General features: G+C 42.3%; 1 protein-coding gene across 1 annotated transcript; it reads left to right on the top strand.

The window, feature by feature from the left end:
* Nucleotides 1–17,559, top strand: SERINC3 (serine incorporator 3). The gene is made up of 10 exons (XM_020911461.2): nt 1–158; nt 5,688–5,849; nt 6,406–6,596; nt 8,353–8,432; nt 9,078–9,215; nt 9,342–9,511; nt 10,315–10,405; nt 11,686–11,866; nt 13,522–13,749; nt 14,890–17,559. The coding sequence occupies exons 1-10, from the start codon at nt 120–122 to the stop codon at nt 15,026–15,028; spliced, it is 1,419 nt and encodes a 472-aa protein (XP_020767120.2). The 5' UTR covers nt 1–119; the 3' UTR covers nt 15,029–17,559.
* Nucleotides 17,560–20,036: the final 2,477 nt, after the last annotated feature.

Raw genomic sequence — 20,036 nt, 5'->3', positions numbered from 1 at the left:
ACGCAGGCCGCACGTTTCCGGCCGGAGAAACCGTCGCGTTTCTGGGGTGACGCCTCAGCCGGCAGTTAACCACCGTGCTCTGAACCCCGGTATCGGCCACTTCCATCACCTGCGTCACCATGGGGGCCGTGCTGGGCGTCTTCTCCCTCGCCAGCTGGGTGAGTTCGGGATCTGGTGTCTCTGTTGGTCTTATGGCTTGGGGCGGGGGTTGGGGGGGGTCGGCGATAGGGCTCCCCAAGCCGTGAGCCCCGAATGGGCCTGGGCCCCGGAGGCCCGGGGGTTGGGGGTCCGGCCCTGGACTGCAGAGGGTATATATATCCCGGGAGGTCCAGGGTGAAATCCACGATGCGATGCGATCGGATGCGGCGGTTCTCCTTCTGCGTTTGCTGAGGAACGTAAGAGGCCAGGTCTCCATTGTTTACAATCTGATTGCCCCGCCCCCGCCAGCCTTCCGTCTCTGGACTCCTCTGGAGCTGGGGTGGGGGGACAACCCGGGTCTGGGCTCCCTGGGCCGGGGTCTCTGGTCTATTTCCAGGCGCCTTCTTAGGGTGGCGTCATTTATTTGGGCGGTGGGGGCAGGGGGTGTGTGTGGATAATATATTTATCCCATAGCACAGGATTTGCCAAAGCTATAGAGTATGTGGCAGAGGTGAGATTTTTAGCCAAGGCCTGGATGCTATTCTGGCTCAAGGGAAGAAGGCCTTGTGGATTATTATTCAGAAATGGAAGTCATGGCCTGAACATTTTGGGGCCTCGTACAAGTCATATCTTTCTGGCTTCCCTTAAGATGAGGAGCATCATCCCAGCACTCCTCACCTCCAGAGCTGTTGTGCGGATGAAGTGAATAAATGGGTTGAATCACTTTGTAAATTGTAAACGTCATATTTGCGAAAGGAAAATTATGGTATCTATGGAAGAGAATATGCTGAGTTCACTCATGCATTCGCTTCACAGGGGCATGATTCCTTGACATCATTTCCTTGTTTCCTAATTCCCCGACTGACTTAATTGGCCAAGGAGTCAATCTCAGCTCATTCCACTACCCTATCTTAGGGACAGACTGTATTTCCATCCTTTAAGATTGTTGAACATAAAGCAGAAGAGCTGTTGGTCACTTAAGGGCCTGAATGACAGTGGCTTTCCAGTTTTTTGACCTTGCCCAAAATAAGAAATCTTACATGGTTTATTTAATACAGCTGTTTAGATACAAGCTTCATGAAATAATTCTTTGCCCTCTGCTGTACTTTTTTCTGTCACAGTAAAAAAAATCCTGGCCAGTTGATTGGTACAGTGTTTTCAAAATTGCAGCATTTACAAAATAAGATTTCGGGGAAAATAGTTAGAAGGTCATTAATTAGGGAGTAAATTGATAATTTGAAACCTGAAACACATGGTGGATTTGATGTAAAGCCAAGATTTGAGTTGATGCTATCAAAGCATTTCTACCTATAAATCACTTTTATATTTTATTGGTTTCTTTTGTTCAGTGGGAACAGCAAGTAATTCAGTGTATCAGGGAATGGAGTGAGTGAGGGGAAGAATAATAATAAAAGAGAAAGAAAGGTAAAGGGAGCCAAATCATGCAGATCCCCTTTGGTCAATCTAAGGACTTTGGCTTTTACTCGTAGGTGATTATGGGGATCCATTAGAGAAAAGAAGAATGATGTGAACTGACCAGAGTTTGAACAGGATTGCTGTGTGGAGAATAGATGGTAGAAAAGAAAGGGTAAAGCTGTGTAGAGGAGGAAAAACTTTGATTCCATTTTCTGTGGGTTAGTGGTTGGGGCCTGCGAATTAAACTAAGACAAGACAAATCAGCAGGAAAAAAAAGTTGGGTACTTGTGCAACCCACATACATGCAGTTCTCAGGGATGAATAACTCGAAAGAGTGGTTAGAATATAGGACTTATTATATGCCTTTCTTAATGGGTGGAGGTGTGCAGGAAAGGGCTTCCCTGGGATAAATAAAGAGGTTTCTTTAGGAAAGGTGAATGGGTTTTTAGGAGAACAAGCAGGAGATAAGAAAGTGTGTGATAGTACTTGTTTATGTGAGTGCAGAGGTCTTTTTATCTTCTTCAAGGCAATAAAACTCCCTTGAAGGGAGAATTTATGGCAGTTGCTTCCTTCAGTCAGATGAGAAATGCTCTGAGAGGGCATTTTTTTCCCTGTGTCTTTTGAATCTCACATGTCTTCATCTTAAAATAATTTTTATACTACCTCAGGGTTCTGAATAGCAGCAGGTTGCTATAGCAGCAAGAGAGGAGCTATTGCATTTATTGCATTTAATCCAGGTGAGAGATGATAGTGGTGACTGGACCAGTGTGATAACTGAGGATGCTATGAAAGTAGCTAGATTCCGGATACATTTTGAGGTTAGAGCTGATGTGCTGATAAATGGAATGAGAGTTTTGGGAAAAGAAGGCATCAAGGATGACTGCAAGGTGTTTGACCTGGACAACAGGAAGAGTATGCCTGGGTCCTTGGACTCTTTAATCAATAAAAATTAGTAAGAGGCCAGATGAGAATTCCAGGCAAGCAGGAGGAAGAAACAACAAGCAATGGGTGCCCTTGCTTGCTCCCAAGGGATGGAGGAGCTGGTTCCTTAAATGGGGTGTGGGTAGGGATGGATCAGTGGGTTGAGTAAGAGATGTGGCTAAAGCAGTCTGCTCCCCCCCGCCGCCCCCCCGCGGCCTTGGTGCTGTCATGCACAATACCCAGCTCAGAAGTAGCAGTTGCTTTGTGGCCCTGTTGTATCTTATTGTTCACACAGGTAGTTATTTTTCATCCCTTACAGTTTCTTTGTATTCTGCTGCTCAAGGGTTGGTCTAGGTGCAAGCACTCTGGGAATGGGTCCCCAGGCTTATCTCAAATAGAGTTATTTATGGAAGTAGGTGTGGAGCCTTATACTAAGGTCACAGATGCAGAGCTCCACACCAAGGTCATCTCTGAAACTGTCTGAGCCCCGTAGCAACTGTTGCCATGAACCCCCCTGATCTAAACCAGCCTGCTCCCTCACCCCATATTAGGTACAAATACCCACCCTAATACTCACCCTCTAAGCACCCTAACCAGTCACCTAATGCCACCCTTCCAGCAGGATTTTTTTTTTGTCTTCAGGCTATAAAAGTGAAAAGTAATAGTGTTAGTTGTTCAGTTGTGTCTGATTCTCTGCAACCCCATGGACTGTAGCCTGCCAGGCTTCTCTGTGCATGGAGTTCTCCAGGAAAAATTACTGGAGTGGGTACCATTCCCTTCTCCAGGGGATCTTCCCGACCCAGGGATCAAACCCGGGTCTCCTACTAACTCACGAAGGGGTCGGCTCTCCCTTGAACCGGCCCGCTCTTCTACCAGTTGGCTCCCCCTGGTCTCCCTGTCAGGACCTTGGCCCTCTGTGCTAAGAGCCAGTCTCCCCCTCCAGTCAACTCTCTTCTCTCATTCTGTCTCATGTCTGGAAATTCTTTTCCAACCTGCACACAGATCATGAAAATAGGGGAGTGACGTGACATATAGTAAGACATGTTTGTTGCACTGTTTGAGTACCTATTGTGTAAAAGTGCAAAAAATAGAATGCTTAGTTGGTCACCCCCCCACCCTCAGGTACAGACAGTTATAAACAAGTAAGCAGGTGTACTGGTTTGCCAGGGCTGGGTAACAAAAGACCACAAAGTGGATGACTTAAATAACAGAAATCGATTGGCTCGTGGTTTGGAGGCTAAGTCTGAGATTAAGGTATCAGCCAGGTTAGTTCCTTCTGAAACTCTGTTCCAGGCTTCTTCCCTAGTTGCTGGTGGTTTGGTAAGCAGTCTTTGGTGTTCCTTGGTTTATACATCTCTGCCTTCATCTTCACATGATGTTCTCCCTGTGATGCATAACTGTGTCCAAATTTCTCCTTCATATGACACCAGTAATGATTGATTAGGGGCCCACTCTTCTCCAGTAAGACATCATTTTACCAAATTACATCTGTAGTGACCCTGTTTCCAAATCAGGTCACATTCTGAGGTACTGGGGATTAGGAAACATAATCATGTGAATTTTGGAGGACATAATTCAACCGATAGCAAACATTGGGCACTTATCATTAGTTTATTTAATTGACTAGAGGAAAAACAGCTAAAGGAGTTAGAACCATGTGAGTGTGGACAAAATAAACCAGAAGCAATTAATGTTATTGTTTTTAGCTGTAAAATGTCTGTATCTCTGTCTGTGACCAGACACAGACTTCTGTTATGGTCTTTTGACTCAGATTATAGTTAAGAATTGAAGACTCAGGCTGGGTGGTCAATTCCCCATGGCTGTTTTGATTATGGATATTACTGGTTATCGTGATATATGGAGCCCCTGCTATGAAAGGCATTATGCTAGGTGCTATATACTGCTGACATTATCTCATAAAAGATTATTACTGGGGCCATACAGTAAACCAGAATCCCCCAGTATCTGCATCTGCTGTTGCTGCTGATGATTCTGAATTAGCTTATCCTTGTAATGTGACTTGGTAACGTCACCTGTCAAAGCAATTCAAGTGGTTTCCTAATCAGTCATATGGAAGAATGAGTCAAAGTGTGTCCTCTCATCTGGAATGCTTGTTAGGAGAGTTTAGCTGACCGAAGAACCAGGTGACTTTTTTTTTTAAGTGAGGGGAAGTTCACATAACATAAGATTAACTATTTTAAAGTGTATAATTGTGTTACTTAGTACATTCACATGTTATGCTGTCATAACATATGTCTGGTTCCAGAACATTTTCATCACCCCAAAGAGAAACTCAGTATCCACGTAGCAGTCACCTCTCCTCCTTGCTCCCTCCAGCCTCTGGAAACCACTACTCTGCTTTCTGTTGCTAGATTGACCGTTCATATGAATGAAATCACACAGTATGTGACCTTTTGTGTCTGGCTTCTTTCACTTGGCATGATGTTTTCTAGGTTCACCCATGTTGTACCAGCTATCAGTACTTCATTTTTATGGCTAAATAATATTCCACCCTTTGTGGGTGTACTATATTTTATTTATCCATTCATCAGTTGATGGACGTTTAAGTTGTTTCTGCCTTTCAACAATTGTAGCTGGTGCTGTTTTGAACATTCATGTCCAAGTTTTGTTTGAATACTTGCTTCAGTTCTTTTGGGTGTATGTGTGAGTTGAAGTTACTGGGTCATATGATAATTCTATGTTTAACTTTGAGGAATCTCTGGGTAACTCGTAAATGAAGCCAAAAGTCTTTTGCTTTCATTATTTGTAAGGGTTTCTGTGTAATGTTACCTTATGCTGTAATATTAGATTTGGTAGCTAGGATTCTCAGAAATCAGCAGGTGGAGTTAGGTTTCTGTTTTTCTCAGGATTAAGATTCATTGTTTTTAAATAAAATATGCTGTCTGTGGGAACATAACCAACACTTATTGGGCCTTTACTATGTTTTAAGTATTGTGTTGAGTGCTCATTTAATATAGCAGTGTCTGAAGAAGGAAGATTCTGTTACAGATGGATAAATAAGCTTGTTTGTAACTTGCTGAGGTAAAATGGTAGAAGTAATACTAACTCCAGAACTCAGGCCTTTAACCTCTTCCTCCCAGCTCTGGGTCTCAGATAAGGCCCTCAGAGCCTGGTGGGCCTTGTCTTCGGTCCTGGGCGTCAGGAAGGAGGCCGCTGAAGGCCATCTCAGGTGGACGCTGTGCTCGTTACAGGTCCCGTGCCTTTGTGGTGGCGCGTCTTGTCTGCTGTGCAGTTGCTGTCCCAACAGTAAGAACTCCACCTTGACTCGCCTCATCTATGCTTTCATCCTCTTCCTGGGCACCATTGTCTGTTGTATCATGTTTCATGAGGGGATGGAGACTCAGCTGAAGAAGGTGAGTAGAAGTAACAGTAGCCTTATTAATGTAGTGGTTTTAATTATTTTTATATTTTGCAAAAATTCTAGTTGTAATTAGTACTTATTTCTGCACTGTTGTGAAACTCAATCAAGTTCAGTGGATTGGCTGGGATCGTAAATTTCCGTTCTAGTCGAGACAGAATAGGAAGGTATTAGTCTTTTTCTAAAGTAAAGGTAGTATCAGAAGCAACATCTTTAGTGTGACAACTTTGGAAAAGATACTAAAAGAGTGGCCCTAAAGCTCTACCTTTTAAATAAAGTATATTTAATTTTAAACATTTAATCTAGACTAGCCCTCATTTGCAGACAGGGGCCAAAAAAAGAGCACTTGACTTTTATTTTCAAAATGCAACTTGTTCATATTGTTCGGTAACAAAACTGTAAGTGAATTGAAAGCCAAAGCAAAAAGTCCCAGAGGAGGGTCTTGCGGTTGTTGAAGTGGCCAGTTTTATAAATCCAGACTTTTCTATGGTGGAATCAAATCTCTCTTTAAATGTGGATATTCCCATAGTATTAAAATGTTTTTTTTCCAGATACCTGGATTCTGTGATGAAGGACTTAGTACCAGGATTACTGATATTATGGATAAAGATTGTGATGTGCTGGTTCGTTATAAAGCTGTGTATCGAATCAACTTCGCCTTGGCTGTTTTCTTCTTTGCCTTCTCTCTGCTCATGTTAAATGTGAAAACGAGTAAAGATCCCAGAGCAGCGATACACAATGGGTACCTAGGAATTATTTATTGTTAACTTATCATGGTGTTGTATCTTTGCCTTAAGCAGTTAATGTTGCAATTTTGATGAAAGCAGTAGAGTATATAAATCAGTGGCCCAGATATACTTCTCATCTGTTATATATGGGAAGTTGTCTCAAGGTCATTTTCATTTGGAGCCCTGCAGTATAGTGGAGGTAGAGTGGACAACGAGAATCTTTTTTTTTTTTGTATTATTTATTTATTTAGTATTTTTAAAAAATATTTTTGCTTCAGGTTCCTAGATTTCTCTGCATACCTGTGAAACCGTTCAAGCATTGTACTAGGCACTACACACACACAAACACACATTTTTTTCCTTTCTATTTTTAAAAGATAAACATATACCTCATATATTTAGACAGGATGCTGCTGCTGCTACTGCTGCTAAGTCACTTCAGTCGTGTCCGACTCTGCGTGACTCCATAGACGGCAGCCCACCAGGCTCACCTGTCCCTGGGATTCTCCAGGCAAGAACACTGGAGTAGGTTGCCATTTCCTTCTCCAATACATGAAAGTGAAAAGTGAAAGTGAAGTCTCTCAGTCGTGTCTGACTCTTTGCAACCCCGTGGACTGTAGCCTACTAGGCTCCTCTGTCCATGGGATTTTCCAGGCAAGAGTACTGGAGTGGCATGCCATTGCCTTTGCCATTAGACAGGATACAGAAAGATAAATAGTGAATATATTTGGGCCACTGATTCACATATTCTGTTGCTTCCCATTCCTCATCCCCAGTTCCTCTTGTACATGTATTTCAGAGAGGTTAAATAAATTGCCTGAGATCTCCCAGCTAGAGAGGGTTGGCACTAGGATTGAAAGTCAAATCTGTTCAGCTCCAAAGCTGCTTTCTTTGCATGCTGCCATGCAAAGCAGTGTTTAAAGGTTGACTGAAAGCCAGATTTGGTCCTGTGATGAGCTGTGTGATTGTGGGCAAGGGATTTATGTCACTTGCCTGATGTGCATCTTGCCATACTGAGATGCTGAGATTTGCAGCAGAGATGGGAAGACACATCTTGGGTCCGCCTCCCTGAAGGCCAGAGGCTGTAGATACTTACAGGATAAAGAAGCAGGGTAGTCTGAGGTGTGGGAGTGGAAGGTAGGGAACAGGTGCTGTAATCAGTGTTCTGCACAGGTCTTTATCTGAATTACAGGCTTCTTAACAGGATACTTAACATAATCAGGGGGTGGAGTTTTTGGCACTCTGAATTCATTGAACCACCTGTGCAGGCCCTGTTGTAGGGTCAGTAGTCCCAACCAGACTTAGCCAGCTTGAACTGGACAAAAACTAACTCCCGGTTTCTGAAAAACAGCTTAAGTCCCAGTTGCTGTAGCAACCCATACATCAGAGGCAAGTATCTATAGGGATGGTTAAAGAGTCTTGGGATATATTATCTAGGCTGTAGGTTGGAAGGTATGAAATTTGAAAAAATTTAGACAAGCCTTGTGAAGGTAAGGCCACAAGCAGAGGAGTTCTTTAATGAGCTGTTAAAGCAGGAAAACTCTAAGGTAATGTGTTTCTTTCTTATGAATGTGAATGATTTGGTCTCTGTGCTAATGTTTGTCCTCAAATCGTGTGAAATACTGAGTGAAGTAGCTTCATGTCAGATGAAGAAACAAGCCCAATCATGTTGGAAGTGGCTAGTAAGGCTTTATTTTTGCATTTCAGAAGTTCATTTTCTCAATGAAAGGGAAAATAGCAGTTCATAAATGTACTTTTATATTTTAATAGATTTTGGTTCTTCAAAATTGCTGCCATTGTTGGTATCATGGTTGGATCTTTCTATATCCCTGGAGGCCACTTCAACACAGGTATGGTTCTCTCTAACAGGGTTTAATTATAATGTATACACACTCTACAGATGACTGCATTCATTACTGATTTTGCAGAACTGATAATTAAATGAGATGGTGTCCAATTATCATGACTTGATACTAATATTAAGATATTAATTGACTGATTAAAGCCAGGAGGCATTCAGCCCACTTCTCAGCTATTCTGAAGCCAGATGTTAATGGTTTGCCAATATTTTAGGTTTCCCTTCTCATTTGGCAATACAAAGTTAATCAGGCTTGTCAACATAAGGACTTGTAACCATGTACTCCACTATCCCTGTTTTAACCTGCTTCCTTATTGTGGCATCACATGACATTTGTGGAGTTCCACTGTGATTTACATCCCTATGAGTAAAGGAAAGGGCTTATATCTTTTCCAGTGGGAATGTCAGACCATGGGCTCCCCTTAGCACAAGCTAGAATAGATTTTAAAAGGCCTGAAACCCAACAGAACACTTATCACAGAATGCCTTTGAGTTTGGAATTGGAATAATCTTGCTGTACTGCTTGAGACAGAATAGGTCCCCTTTTCTTACTTGAAACCTTTTTAGTATGTTGGACAGTAACATTTTGATATGTTGCTCCTGTGGTAAAGAATAACTTTGTGATTTTGGTTTGCAGCCTGGTTTGTTATTGGCATGGTTGGGGCTGCCTTCTTCATCCTCATCCAGCTGGTGCTGTTGGTAGACTTCGCTCACTCTTGGAATGAATCATGGGTAAATCGAATGGAAGAAGGGAATCCAAGATGCTGGTATGCTGGTAGGTGTCAAGCCTCTATGAGAGCCGTACTGCATTATCCTATGTTAAACTGGGTGAGAATTGATCCTCTTTAGTTTAAAAGTCTGTCACAGCTGTGAGCATTCATGTTCATTTTCTTTTTTCTAGCTTTACTGTCTATCACAAGCTTGTTTTATATCCTGTCAATCATCTTTGCCGGGTTGCTGTACAAATACTACACCAAACCAGACGGCTGCACAGAAAACAAGTTCTTCATCAGTTTCAATCTGATCCTTTGCGTGGTGATTTCTGTTTTGTCAATCCATCCAAAAATTCAGGTATGGTTATGATTTCTGCTTCTTCCTCTTATGAGAGATTTTTAATTAATGCTAAACTTGAAACCTAGGTAACCTTTTATATGAATTTATGTCCAGGTTTATCTACTTAAACATTTTTCTGCTTTAGCATGATAAAGTCTTCATAATTATATCTTAATCATAAAATGTGCCATTGAATGTCAGTATTATAATTCAATGAATAATTTCCCTATTTAAGGGGAAGAAAAAAACTATGTAATTTGAGAATTTATTGTCCTTATAAAATTGTTTATATCATAAGAATGATTCTTAGAAATCTTTAGCAGAGATATTTTAGGGGAATTAAACTAGAAAAACAATTGATTTTAATATTTAAAACACAACTTATGTTCCTGAGTTTCCTCATTTAAATACCATATTTTAAAAATTCATGGATTTTTAGATATGAAATATGAAAAGAACATCACCTCTCCTTTTAAAAGTGAGAAAACTGAAGGTCCAGAGAGTTGATGGGTTACCTAGCTAGTTAAGGGCAAAGCCTAGCTTTGATTTCACTATACCAGGGAACTAGTGGTAAATCCAAGCCTTTGTATGATCCACAGGGATTTCCAAGGTTATGAAATGCCTGAGAATTGGTGGTACCTGCCTCCTCTTTCTTGGTTATTTTTCAAGCTGACTTAAACTGAAAGGTTCCTTGTCATCTTTCAGCTGTCAAGCAGAATCAGCAGCTCAATAACAGCTCAGTGTGTCCCAGGAAGTACGCTTTGTTTTAGAAATTTGGCCACTGCAGTTCCTATGGTGTGGTTTTCTTTTCGATTCCATAGGAACACCAGCCTTGCTCCGGCCTCCTGCAGTCTTCTCTCATCACCCTCTACACCATGTACCTCACGTGGTCAGCCATGTCCAATGAACCTGGTAAGGAAATTTTAATAGTACATTCATTTGACGGAAAGAAGGTAAGAAATGGGAGTTCTCTGGCAGTGCAGTGGTTCGGACTCAGCTTTCACTGCTGTGGGCGTAGGCTTGATCCCTGGTTGGGAGACTTAAGATCCCACAAGATGTGCCATCCACACCAGGAGTAAAAAAAAGTACGAAATTACTCTGGTGGGTGCCAGAACCAAACTGGAGCAAATGTCCGACAAACAAGTGAACAGACAAAAACTTCATTTAAATGTACAGTGTCTTGGTATTTACCTTTCAAGTTTTATTTTCCATGTCCGCTCCTAGTTGTTGAGAGCTGACAGCCTGAAGGACCACCTAGAGGACCTTTGTGTAGTCCAGGCTTTGCCCTGGACTAAATCAGATTAGTTAAGAGCTGAACAAGGCAGCATTGTTTTGGCCCTTTGTAGAACTATGTTAATTGAATTTTATGTTGGTGGTACAGGCTTCAGAAGAAATAGCTGCGGGAAATCTCCTTTTGTAAATCTTATGGGATTGTTTCTCAAGGGTATCCTGTGGACTAGTTTTCAAGGAAAATCATTACTGCAGACCATCTAGTGATGACTCAACTTATTCTTATTGTATTCCTATGTAACTGTGCAGAAACAGGACTAGGGATTAAACTCCTTGTGCTTTTTTTAAAAAAAAATAACCAGGCCAAATTTATTGACTCAAGCCTTAATTTGCAAACAAATTATCTGTTTTTAAACTTTTGTTTTATATTGGATTACAGTTGATTAACAATGTTGTGATAGTTTCAGGTGTACAGCAAAGTGATTTAGTTGTACATTTCCCCATTTAGGCTGTTACATAACATTGAGCAGAGTAGGTCCCTGTTGGTTATCCATTTTAAATATAACAGTGTGTACATGTCCATCCTAACCTCCCCACCACCCTTCCCTCTGGTAACTGTAAGTTCCTTCTCTAAGTCTGCGTAAACTCCTTATGCTTTAAGCACACAACTGTTGAGCCCCAAAGACTTGCTAGTTAAACTTCAAAACCAGTGAAATCAAGATTGACATTTATGAAATTGGACAAATAATCTGTTGCTGTAGTTTCTTTGCCCTTTCTCGAAAACCAGGTCTTTGGTTACAACATAAATGTGTTGCTGACTGCCCAGTTGCAGATTCTCTGGAGTATAAAACATTCTCATGTTTGAAATTGTGTTGACTGAGTGATGTGTAAACACACCCCTCAAATCTTTTTGGACCCCGATGAGTTATCCCTAAAGATAAAAAGAAGTTTCTCATCATCAGATCGTTCCTGCAACCCTGGCCTGTTGAGCATCATCACACACATGACCTCATCCACCCTGGCGCCTTCGAATACAACTGCTCCAGCCCCTACCCCTGCTGTGCCATCACAGAGTGGGCCTTCTCTGAATAAAGAGAATTTCATTGGGCTCTTAGTCTTTGTTCTCTCCCTTTCCTATTCTAGGTAAGTTAAAAAGTCTTTGACTTGCCTCAGTTAACCCTGTAGTTTCTATAAGTTCAGTAAATCCTCTTGTGAAATAATTCCCCCCAGTCTTACTAAGAGATACGTTCTCCTTTGTATAGGAACATAACGCCCTTGCCTGACCTGACTCTCGATTAGCTAGAACAGTGGCTCTGAAATTTGGTTGGCTTATCTTTTTTTTTTAAAGCAATCTTTATTTTATGATCATTGTAAATAGTATAAGCAACTAGGAGAATTTTATGCACGAAATGTTCAAGTCGGTAGCTAATCCAAGACCCCAGATACAACTGCTATGTTAGCAGTTTGCACTCATTCTCTCACCTATTTTTATTGATATTGTCTATCTAATAGTGTGTGATATCTTAGTAATTTTAAAATGTGAAATAATACAAATAGGCAAGGATATATTTATATAAACTAACAGCATGAGTGAGGGCAGTTTAAAGTAGGAAATGAAATTGTCCTCCCTCTAAATTCACCTCTTCTGTGGTTAAATTTTGGCACATATTATTTCAAGCTTTTTTCTTTTGCTTATATTTACTATTTATGATCTATTTGTATCTGTATTGTTATGTATATTTTTATAAATAGATAATTTATATCACTTGATATATAATTTAAAAATAGAGAACACACTATATAATAGTATAACAGTATACTATTCTGAAATACATATGAATTTGTCATAATTTGGACAGCTTTGCACATATAATGTATAGTTTTACCCTTTTTTCCCTTTTTTTCTTTTTTTAATGATTGCTTAAAATATGGGTTGGCAATCTACAGCCCTTGGGCTGACTTCCTATTTCTCTAAATAAAGTTTTATTGGCTTATAGCTATGTTCATTTTTTTCATGCTCTCTGTGACTATTTTTGTTTATTTCCTTTGATTCTTAATCTTAAGAGGAAAGCTTTTAATCTTTCACTATTAAATACAACTTTTTCATAGAGGCCCTTTATCAATTTGAGGAAGTTTTCTATTTCTAGTTTGAGTTTTATCATAAAGTATCAGATTTTTGCCAAAAAAAATTTTTTTTAATGTCTGCTGAGATGTTCATGTGGAATTTGTCCTTTATTTATATGTACTTTTAAAATTCAATCATTTAGAAAACTTCGAGTATCTGCTGTGTACTAGAAATGCATAGATGACTAAGGTCATTGCCAGAAGTTCTGTGAATAGCAAGGAAGACAGGAGTGGTTAAGTGATACGGCAGAAGGCAGAGTAAGGAGTTACAGAAATTTAATCCAGCCTAGTGATGGGGTGACGTCAGAGAAGCCTTCCTAGAGGACACGGCATGATTAGAGAGTTAAAGAGTGAGTAAGTTAGCTGGGCGAAGATGGGCATTGCATTCCTAGCAAAGGAGAGATCCTTCTGAAGTCCTGGAAGCAGATACCATAAGCATAGTGTATTTTGGGAAACCGCTCCAGGCAGTTGAAGCATCAAATTGTAACTGTTAGGAATACTGTCTCTGTCTTGTGATGACAGGCAGCAGATCAGAACTTTAAGCAAACCCTTCAGAAGCCCTTCAGTCCCCAAAGCAGGAGCAATTTAGAAATAAGCCTCACGTGCACAGGCCCGTGACAGCACTTCATCTTCATGGCCTCCTTCTGACTTACCTTCCTGGGATCACTTTCCAGCATCCGCAATTCCAGCAATAGCCAAGTCAGCAAGCTGACGCTGTCAGGAAGCGACAGCGTGATCCTCCGGGATGCGGCTGCCAACGGCGCGAGTGAGGAGGAGGGTGGACGGCCGCGGCGGGCAGTGGACAACGAGCGGGAGGGGGTGCAGTACAGCTATGCCGCCTTCCACCTCATGCTCTGCTCGGCCTCGCTGTACACCATGATGACCTTGACCAGCTGGTACAGGTAGGAGGCAGAGAGCCCAGGGAGGGCCTCTTAGCCCCTTGGGCTTGCCCGTGAGAGCGCCTGACCTCAGAATCCCCTTCTTTTACCCATATAAAGAAAGTGTGTTCGGTGCTCACGCTCTTCTGAAATATTTCTGTTTTTTCTCCTCTTGCATTTAAAATCCAGTTGGAGTGCTTACAGTGAAAATCATGGGAAGCCCTTCCAAACTTGAGTAACTTGAGAGAGAAAATCATGACATAAAGCGATCTGACTTGTCTTTGTTCACTGAGTTTCCTTTGTCTAGAGATGGCCATGTAGAGTATTCTGATCAAAGGAAACATCTGGTAAAGCAGGGAAGATTCAGTAAATTCATTTCAGTCTTGAATTTTACCAGTAGGTAGAACAGCCAGATGGAGAAGGCTTTGGCACCCCATTCCAGTACTCTTGCCTGGAAAATCCCATGGATGGAGAAGCCTGGTAGGCTGCAGTCCATGGGGTCGCGAAGGGTTGGACACAACCGAGTGACTTCACTTTCATTTTCATGCATTGGAGAAGGAAATGGCAACCCACTCCAGTGTTCTTGCCTGGAGAATCCCAGGGACGGGGGAGCCTGGTGGGCTTCCCTTTATGGGGTCACACAGAGTCGGACACGACTGAAGCGACTTAGCAGCAGCAGCAGCAGAATAGCCAGATGTTCCTGGAGAACTTTTTGCAAGGAATGGTCAGGGTTCTTCATGCAGGCTAAAAGAGCTGTTTGAGTGGCAGAGCCCCCTGCTCATAAAAACAAAAAAATAACAACTTTCTCAAGTCCCTTCTGGTAACTGAGTACAGAGTAGTGTCAGGCAACTTTCAGTGGAGAATTTCTTAGCTTTTGCTGAGGGGCCGCTGTATGCTGAAATTAGGCTCCTTTACTTAACTCTCAGGGGCTTCCCAGGTGGCTCAGTGGTAAAGAATCTGCCAGCTAAGAGGAGACGTGGCTTCGATTCCTGGGTCGGGAAGATCCCCCGGAGAAGGGCATGGCAACCCACTGGAGTATTCTGGCCTGGGAAACCTCATGGACAGAGGAGCCTGGCGGGCTACAGTCCCTGGGGTTGCAAAAGAGCTGGACACGACTTTGTGACTCAACAGCAGCAACCACCTAACTCTCTGCTATTTTCTCAGCCCTGATGCAAACTTCCAGAGCATGACCAGCAAGTGGCCAGCTGTGTGGGTCAAGATCAGCTCCAGCTGGGTCTGCCTCCTCCTCTATGTCTGGACCCTCGTGGCTCCGCTCGTCCTCACCAATCGAGACTTCAGCTGAAGCTCTGAGTGCCAAGGACACCACTGAAATTCATAAAGGTCTCCTTTGCTGAAAGCTTATATACTGTTTACTTTCGCTTCAACTAATATATTAAGCAAATGCTCTGCAAATAAGACTATATCCACGTTTATATCGGAGGGCAAGATGGAATAATGCTTGATGCAGGATCAGAACCTTTCATTTATATCTCTATTATGTTTATTTGTAAGGATAGAGAGCAAAAGGAACAGATTGTGTTTTAAAGTGAACTACAGCTGTGCTGTGAAGAGAGTTCTTTATTAAGACTTGTAGGTTCCTACAACTTTGATTTAAAATGTAAGACAGAAAAATGCTGGATATTTGAGGTTGTCATTAATATATTTCTATTGCAGTATCTTTAAAGAGCAAAATAATTATAATGATGCATTTCTATGACAGTTTTCTTCTGTGAAAGTCTTTACTGTGTGATACAGGCCCTTAGGGGAAAGGAGTCTTGTGTGCAGGTCTTGTCCCAGAAGAGGGGTTGTTGGTATGGCTGCTGCTTCTACGTCTTGAGTTTTTTTTATTTCCTTTTTATTTTTATACTACAGCATTGATGCTGCTTGATTCAAGCCTGTGGCTTTGCTAGAAATGTTAATTTCAATAAACGCTTTGTATGTTTGGTTAAACTGAAGATTCACTTGAAAAACTGGTGCAGCTTTAGTCTATGTCATTATCTTGTTATGAGTATGTAAAACTATAAATGCATGTGAATATATTATATTTGCACTATAAAGGTATTTGATTAAAATAGAAAGACTTAAGCTTTTTAAGGTCCTTTCTTTAACAGCTTTGATGAGTTAGCAGCATTCTAGGTTTTTCATTTTTTTAGACTTCTTTGGGCAGTAAGGTTTATAAAGCATCTTCCAGAATGCCCTCCTAGTCCTTCTAAAATTTAAGCTCTGACCAGTGAGTAAAGTCTTGAACTCATTCAGAAATTCTACTAAATATCTTTCCTGGGCAAGACACTGGGGTAGATGAGAGATAAGGCTTGCATTCTCTGGAAGCTTCTTTGGGAGAGGTAGCACACAGGGATGTAGGATAGAGCAGTCTGCTTGTTCAGCGAAGCTTTACTGCGTGTTCTGTACCAGGTCCCGTCAGGCCTGGGATACAGCCTTAAACATGACAGACACCGGCTCTGCCAACTTGGAGTTAAAGAGTTTCAAAGATGGTGAAATGAGCTGACAGGTGATACAGCGTGTTGTAATTAGTGCTGTGATTTAGGAATTGCAGAGAACTCACAGGAGAGGTGCTGGGTGGGGAGTGTCAAGGTAGGCTTCCCGGAAAAGTGATATCTAAGCCAAGAAATGTTAGGAGTTCACTAATGAGAGGAATAGGGAAGTGGAGTGGCATTGCTGAAGGATAGACTAAACTATGTTAAGGGTAGGGAGATTTAAAAAAAAAATATCGTGTTCAGTGAAGCTTTAATGGGGAGAAGTGGTCAGGGACCAGGCCACAAAGGGCTTTGTAAACCACACTGAAGAGTTTGGACCTTGTGCAGGGCCAGCAGGGAACAGAGAGTGCCATGGGCAGATGGTCTCGTCAGTCACTGCGGCTGATGTATGGAGAAGGGATCTAGAGAATGAGACCAGGGCAGTTCTTATGAGGTTTGAAACAGAAAAGTCAAGTGACGATAGAGAGAAATGGACAGCTGAGAGCTCCTCAGTAACTAAACATTTTAACTTGCCAGTTGATTAGCTGTGGGAGAGAGGTCGATTCCTGAGTGATGCTAGTTTAGCCACCTGAAATCTCTGGTGGTTCTGTTTATATGGTGAGAAAAACCAGGAGGAGAGGAACAACCTGCGCTAGAAGAAAGATGGAGGTGGTCTCTGAAGATGGCTGTTTGGGTTCGGAAGCATGCTTTGTTATTTTCTGTCAGACTGATCAGTAAATACTGAGTATACACTATGCTTTACGACCTTAGGTGAATGACAAGCCATCTGAGCTCAGTGTTTCCTTTGTTTCAAAGTTTATCTTGGTACAGAAGAGCATTTAGAGAGTAAAATTACTTTGCAAAGTGCTTAACCACTGTAAGCACACTGGTGGTAGCTGCCCATCTCCACGTGGGCTAAAATGAGACTGGTCAATAGTCAGAGGTCAGAGATGTTCAGCTGTAATCTAATGGAGATGAGATTTGAGGCTTCTTACAGAATTAGACAGGGCCTAGAGGGGACAGTCTCAGCTGAGCTGTAGGTGCGGGGTCAGGAAGCAGGGCTTGATAGGAACTGTTGGAACTGCCACCGTTTAAACCAGTACTTTATGCCATGGCTCAGGGATAAAATTGCCAGGGATGCGGGAGACAGTTAACGAAGGTATAACTTACTTTGCCGGTGTAAAGCAGTCACCCCATTTTCCTTAAAGAAGAGCCAGCCAGATTAAGACTTTTAAGGGTCCTGAACTTTAATAACATCACTGTGTACCGCCCCTCCCCCACCTTATGTCACTTAAAAGCAATACTAAACTGTAAAATAAGTGTAACAGAGTCCAATAAAGTTTTTATTTTTTTCTCATGATGATAACTTCAATATTAATTTGAAATAACAAATTCTCTTTTAAAACCGAAGGGGCAGTGTCCCGACTTTGCTTGGTTATACACTAAGAGCAAGTTAAAGCTGGCCTGTTGCTAGGACACCCAGTAGTGTACTCAAGACTCAAGTGAATTATACATGTTGAGTGCTGAATTATACACATGCATTAAAAAAACATCAGTATTTTCAGTGAGCTCAGGGTTCCACTGTAAAGGAAGGGGGTATTTTGAATCCTCAGACCTCATGGTGTCATCCCATTCTAGAAGAGTCCCCTGGTGTCTCATCGCCATGAAGCAGGCCTGTCTGTCCCCCACTGTTGCTGACTGGGGGCCCTGGCTCCGAGGTCAGCTGTGTGCCCTAGGAATTCATTAAAGGCAACAGTGTGGCTGCCACTTCTGCGTGCTTAGAGCTGGGAGAAAGCTTGTCAGCCCTTCTTGGATTTCGCTTTCTAGGTTGCTCTTGCTAGGCATTCTGTTGGATGGGAGATAAAACTCTTTGATGATCAAAGATACTCCCAAAGAAAGGCCGTGGACCTGGTTTTCCATGCTTCTGATATTCTGGACCAAACCATAACTCAGACCTAATTTAAACCTGACAACTTTTGTGTTCATTCCAGGTCCCCGCTTGATGATATTTTTCTTTTTACACATTGAGGCTAAAGTGAGTATTCAGTACTATGAGGCATGTGTTTGATCTCTGTGGATGGATGGCAGATGCCAGCCTCGTGCTTATTAATGGGAGCTGCTGTTCATCTCTTTACACGTCGTGTCGGTCTATCCATCCTGTCACAGCCCAGATGGGGCCACCTGCTCAGTGGTCTCCTCACTACTGCTGGGTGACTTAAGTCACATGGTGCCTGTATCCTCAGGTGAAGAAAAATAAGAGCTGCCTCAAAATAGCAACATGTATCAAGCAGGGAACAGATATTATCCACAGCCCTGTAAAGTGGTGATCTCCCCTTCTGTAGATAAACCGAGGTGTAGAGAGGTTAGTGTCTTGCCCACAGACACTTTAGTAAGAAGCAAAGCAGAGAAACAAATCCAGGGCTGATTTAGATCCCAGTCTCCCTTGGCCCGTAAGAATGTAGGAGACAAGATAAACTATAGAGGCTGCTTCATGTAGGGGGGCCAGGCCAGCTGGCTCTCTACCCATTACTAATGAAGGGGAATTAGTAGCTCTCTGAAGGCAGCAACTGCTGTCCTGCTGGGTCAGTGTATTCCAAGAGGGTTGGTACCTTATCAGATAAGAAAGCAAACATTCGATTTAAAGTTTCTTTTTTCTTCCAGAAAAGTAGTGCCCTGAAAGAAATTTATTACCAGCTTTAAACGTGTATTAATAATTAATAATAATATATTAATAATTAATTCAGCTGGGCCGGGTCTTAGTTGAAGCATGCAGGATCTAGTCCCCTGACCGGGGATCAAACCCCGGGCCCCCTGTGTTGGGAGTGCAGAGTCTTAGCCACTGGACCACAAGGGAGGTCCCCATCCATACTCAGCAGCTTTAAATGCAATAACATGAAACATTCGGTGCCACTTATTGTATAGAAGTGCTGAACAAGTACTGTGAGACGAGGGCACTGGAGAAAACTAAGGGGTATTTTAGAAGAGAAACCAGAAAGAGCCGACTCATAGAAATAACTTGTATGGCTCCTAAAGTTCCTAAGTTGATCCTTTTAACACTGTTGTGGAGGTAAGAATTGGAGCCATGAGCTCTGTCTTTCCAGAGGTGAGAAACAGACTAAGTTCCTTTGAGAATGCTGACCTGAAAAGCTGGTATGCTGCAGTGTTAAGTACTTATTACTGTTGCATCATCAGAAACCAGCAGTAACGTATGAATATTCCGAGGGTTTCTCAACTGGCCGTCGCCAACACATCAGACCTGCCACAGACTGGGACCTAGCTCCTGTCTCCTCTGGGGAGACACGCAGCCGTGAGCTTAGAGAAACAGCTAAGCAGCAGGGGACCAGAGCTGAGCAGGCCACACCCAGGTCACCCTCAAGGCGTTTGCATACACTTGTAGGTGCTTCCCGAATAAAGTGTTCACTTGATAGGTGCTTCCAAAATAAAGTGTCCAGTTACAGTTTGGGTCTTGAGATTAGGAACTTCTGCTTTCTATTCTCCAGGAAGCCAGAAAACAAGCCACTTTTTACACTGAGCATTCTGAGTCTATAAATACCTCCCCTCTTTCTATGGTCTGTCTGGGGGCTGACTCCAGCCATCAGGAGATTATGTGCTCCAGTCAGAGTGCCTGGCCTTCAATCCCAGTGCTACTTAACTGTTAATAGCTGTGTGTCCTTGGACAAGTGGCTTTTCTGTACCTTACTTCTCCCCCAGGGGCAATACTACTATTTCATTAAGGGTGCTTGAAGATTAAATGACATTTTGTACGTGAAGCGCTTAACAAGATGGATGCACAGCCCACAAGAGCACTCAGGGACTGTTAGCTCTCGGGGCTCAGCG

Source organism: Odocoileus virginianus, chromosome 9, assembly GCF_023699985.2.
Source record: "Odocoileus virginianus isolate 20LAN1187 ecotype Illinois chromosome 9, Ovbor_1.2, whole genome shotgun sequence".
In the NCBI taxonomy this organism is placed as follows: domain Eukaryota; kingdom Metazoa; phylum Chordata; class Mammalia; order Artiodactyla; family Cervidae; genus Odocoileus; species Odocoileus virginianus.
The sequence above is the reverse complement of the archived record's forward strand: the minus strand, read 5'-3'. Positions and strand labels throughout refer to the sequence as shown.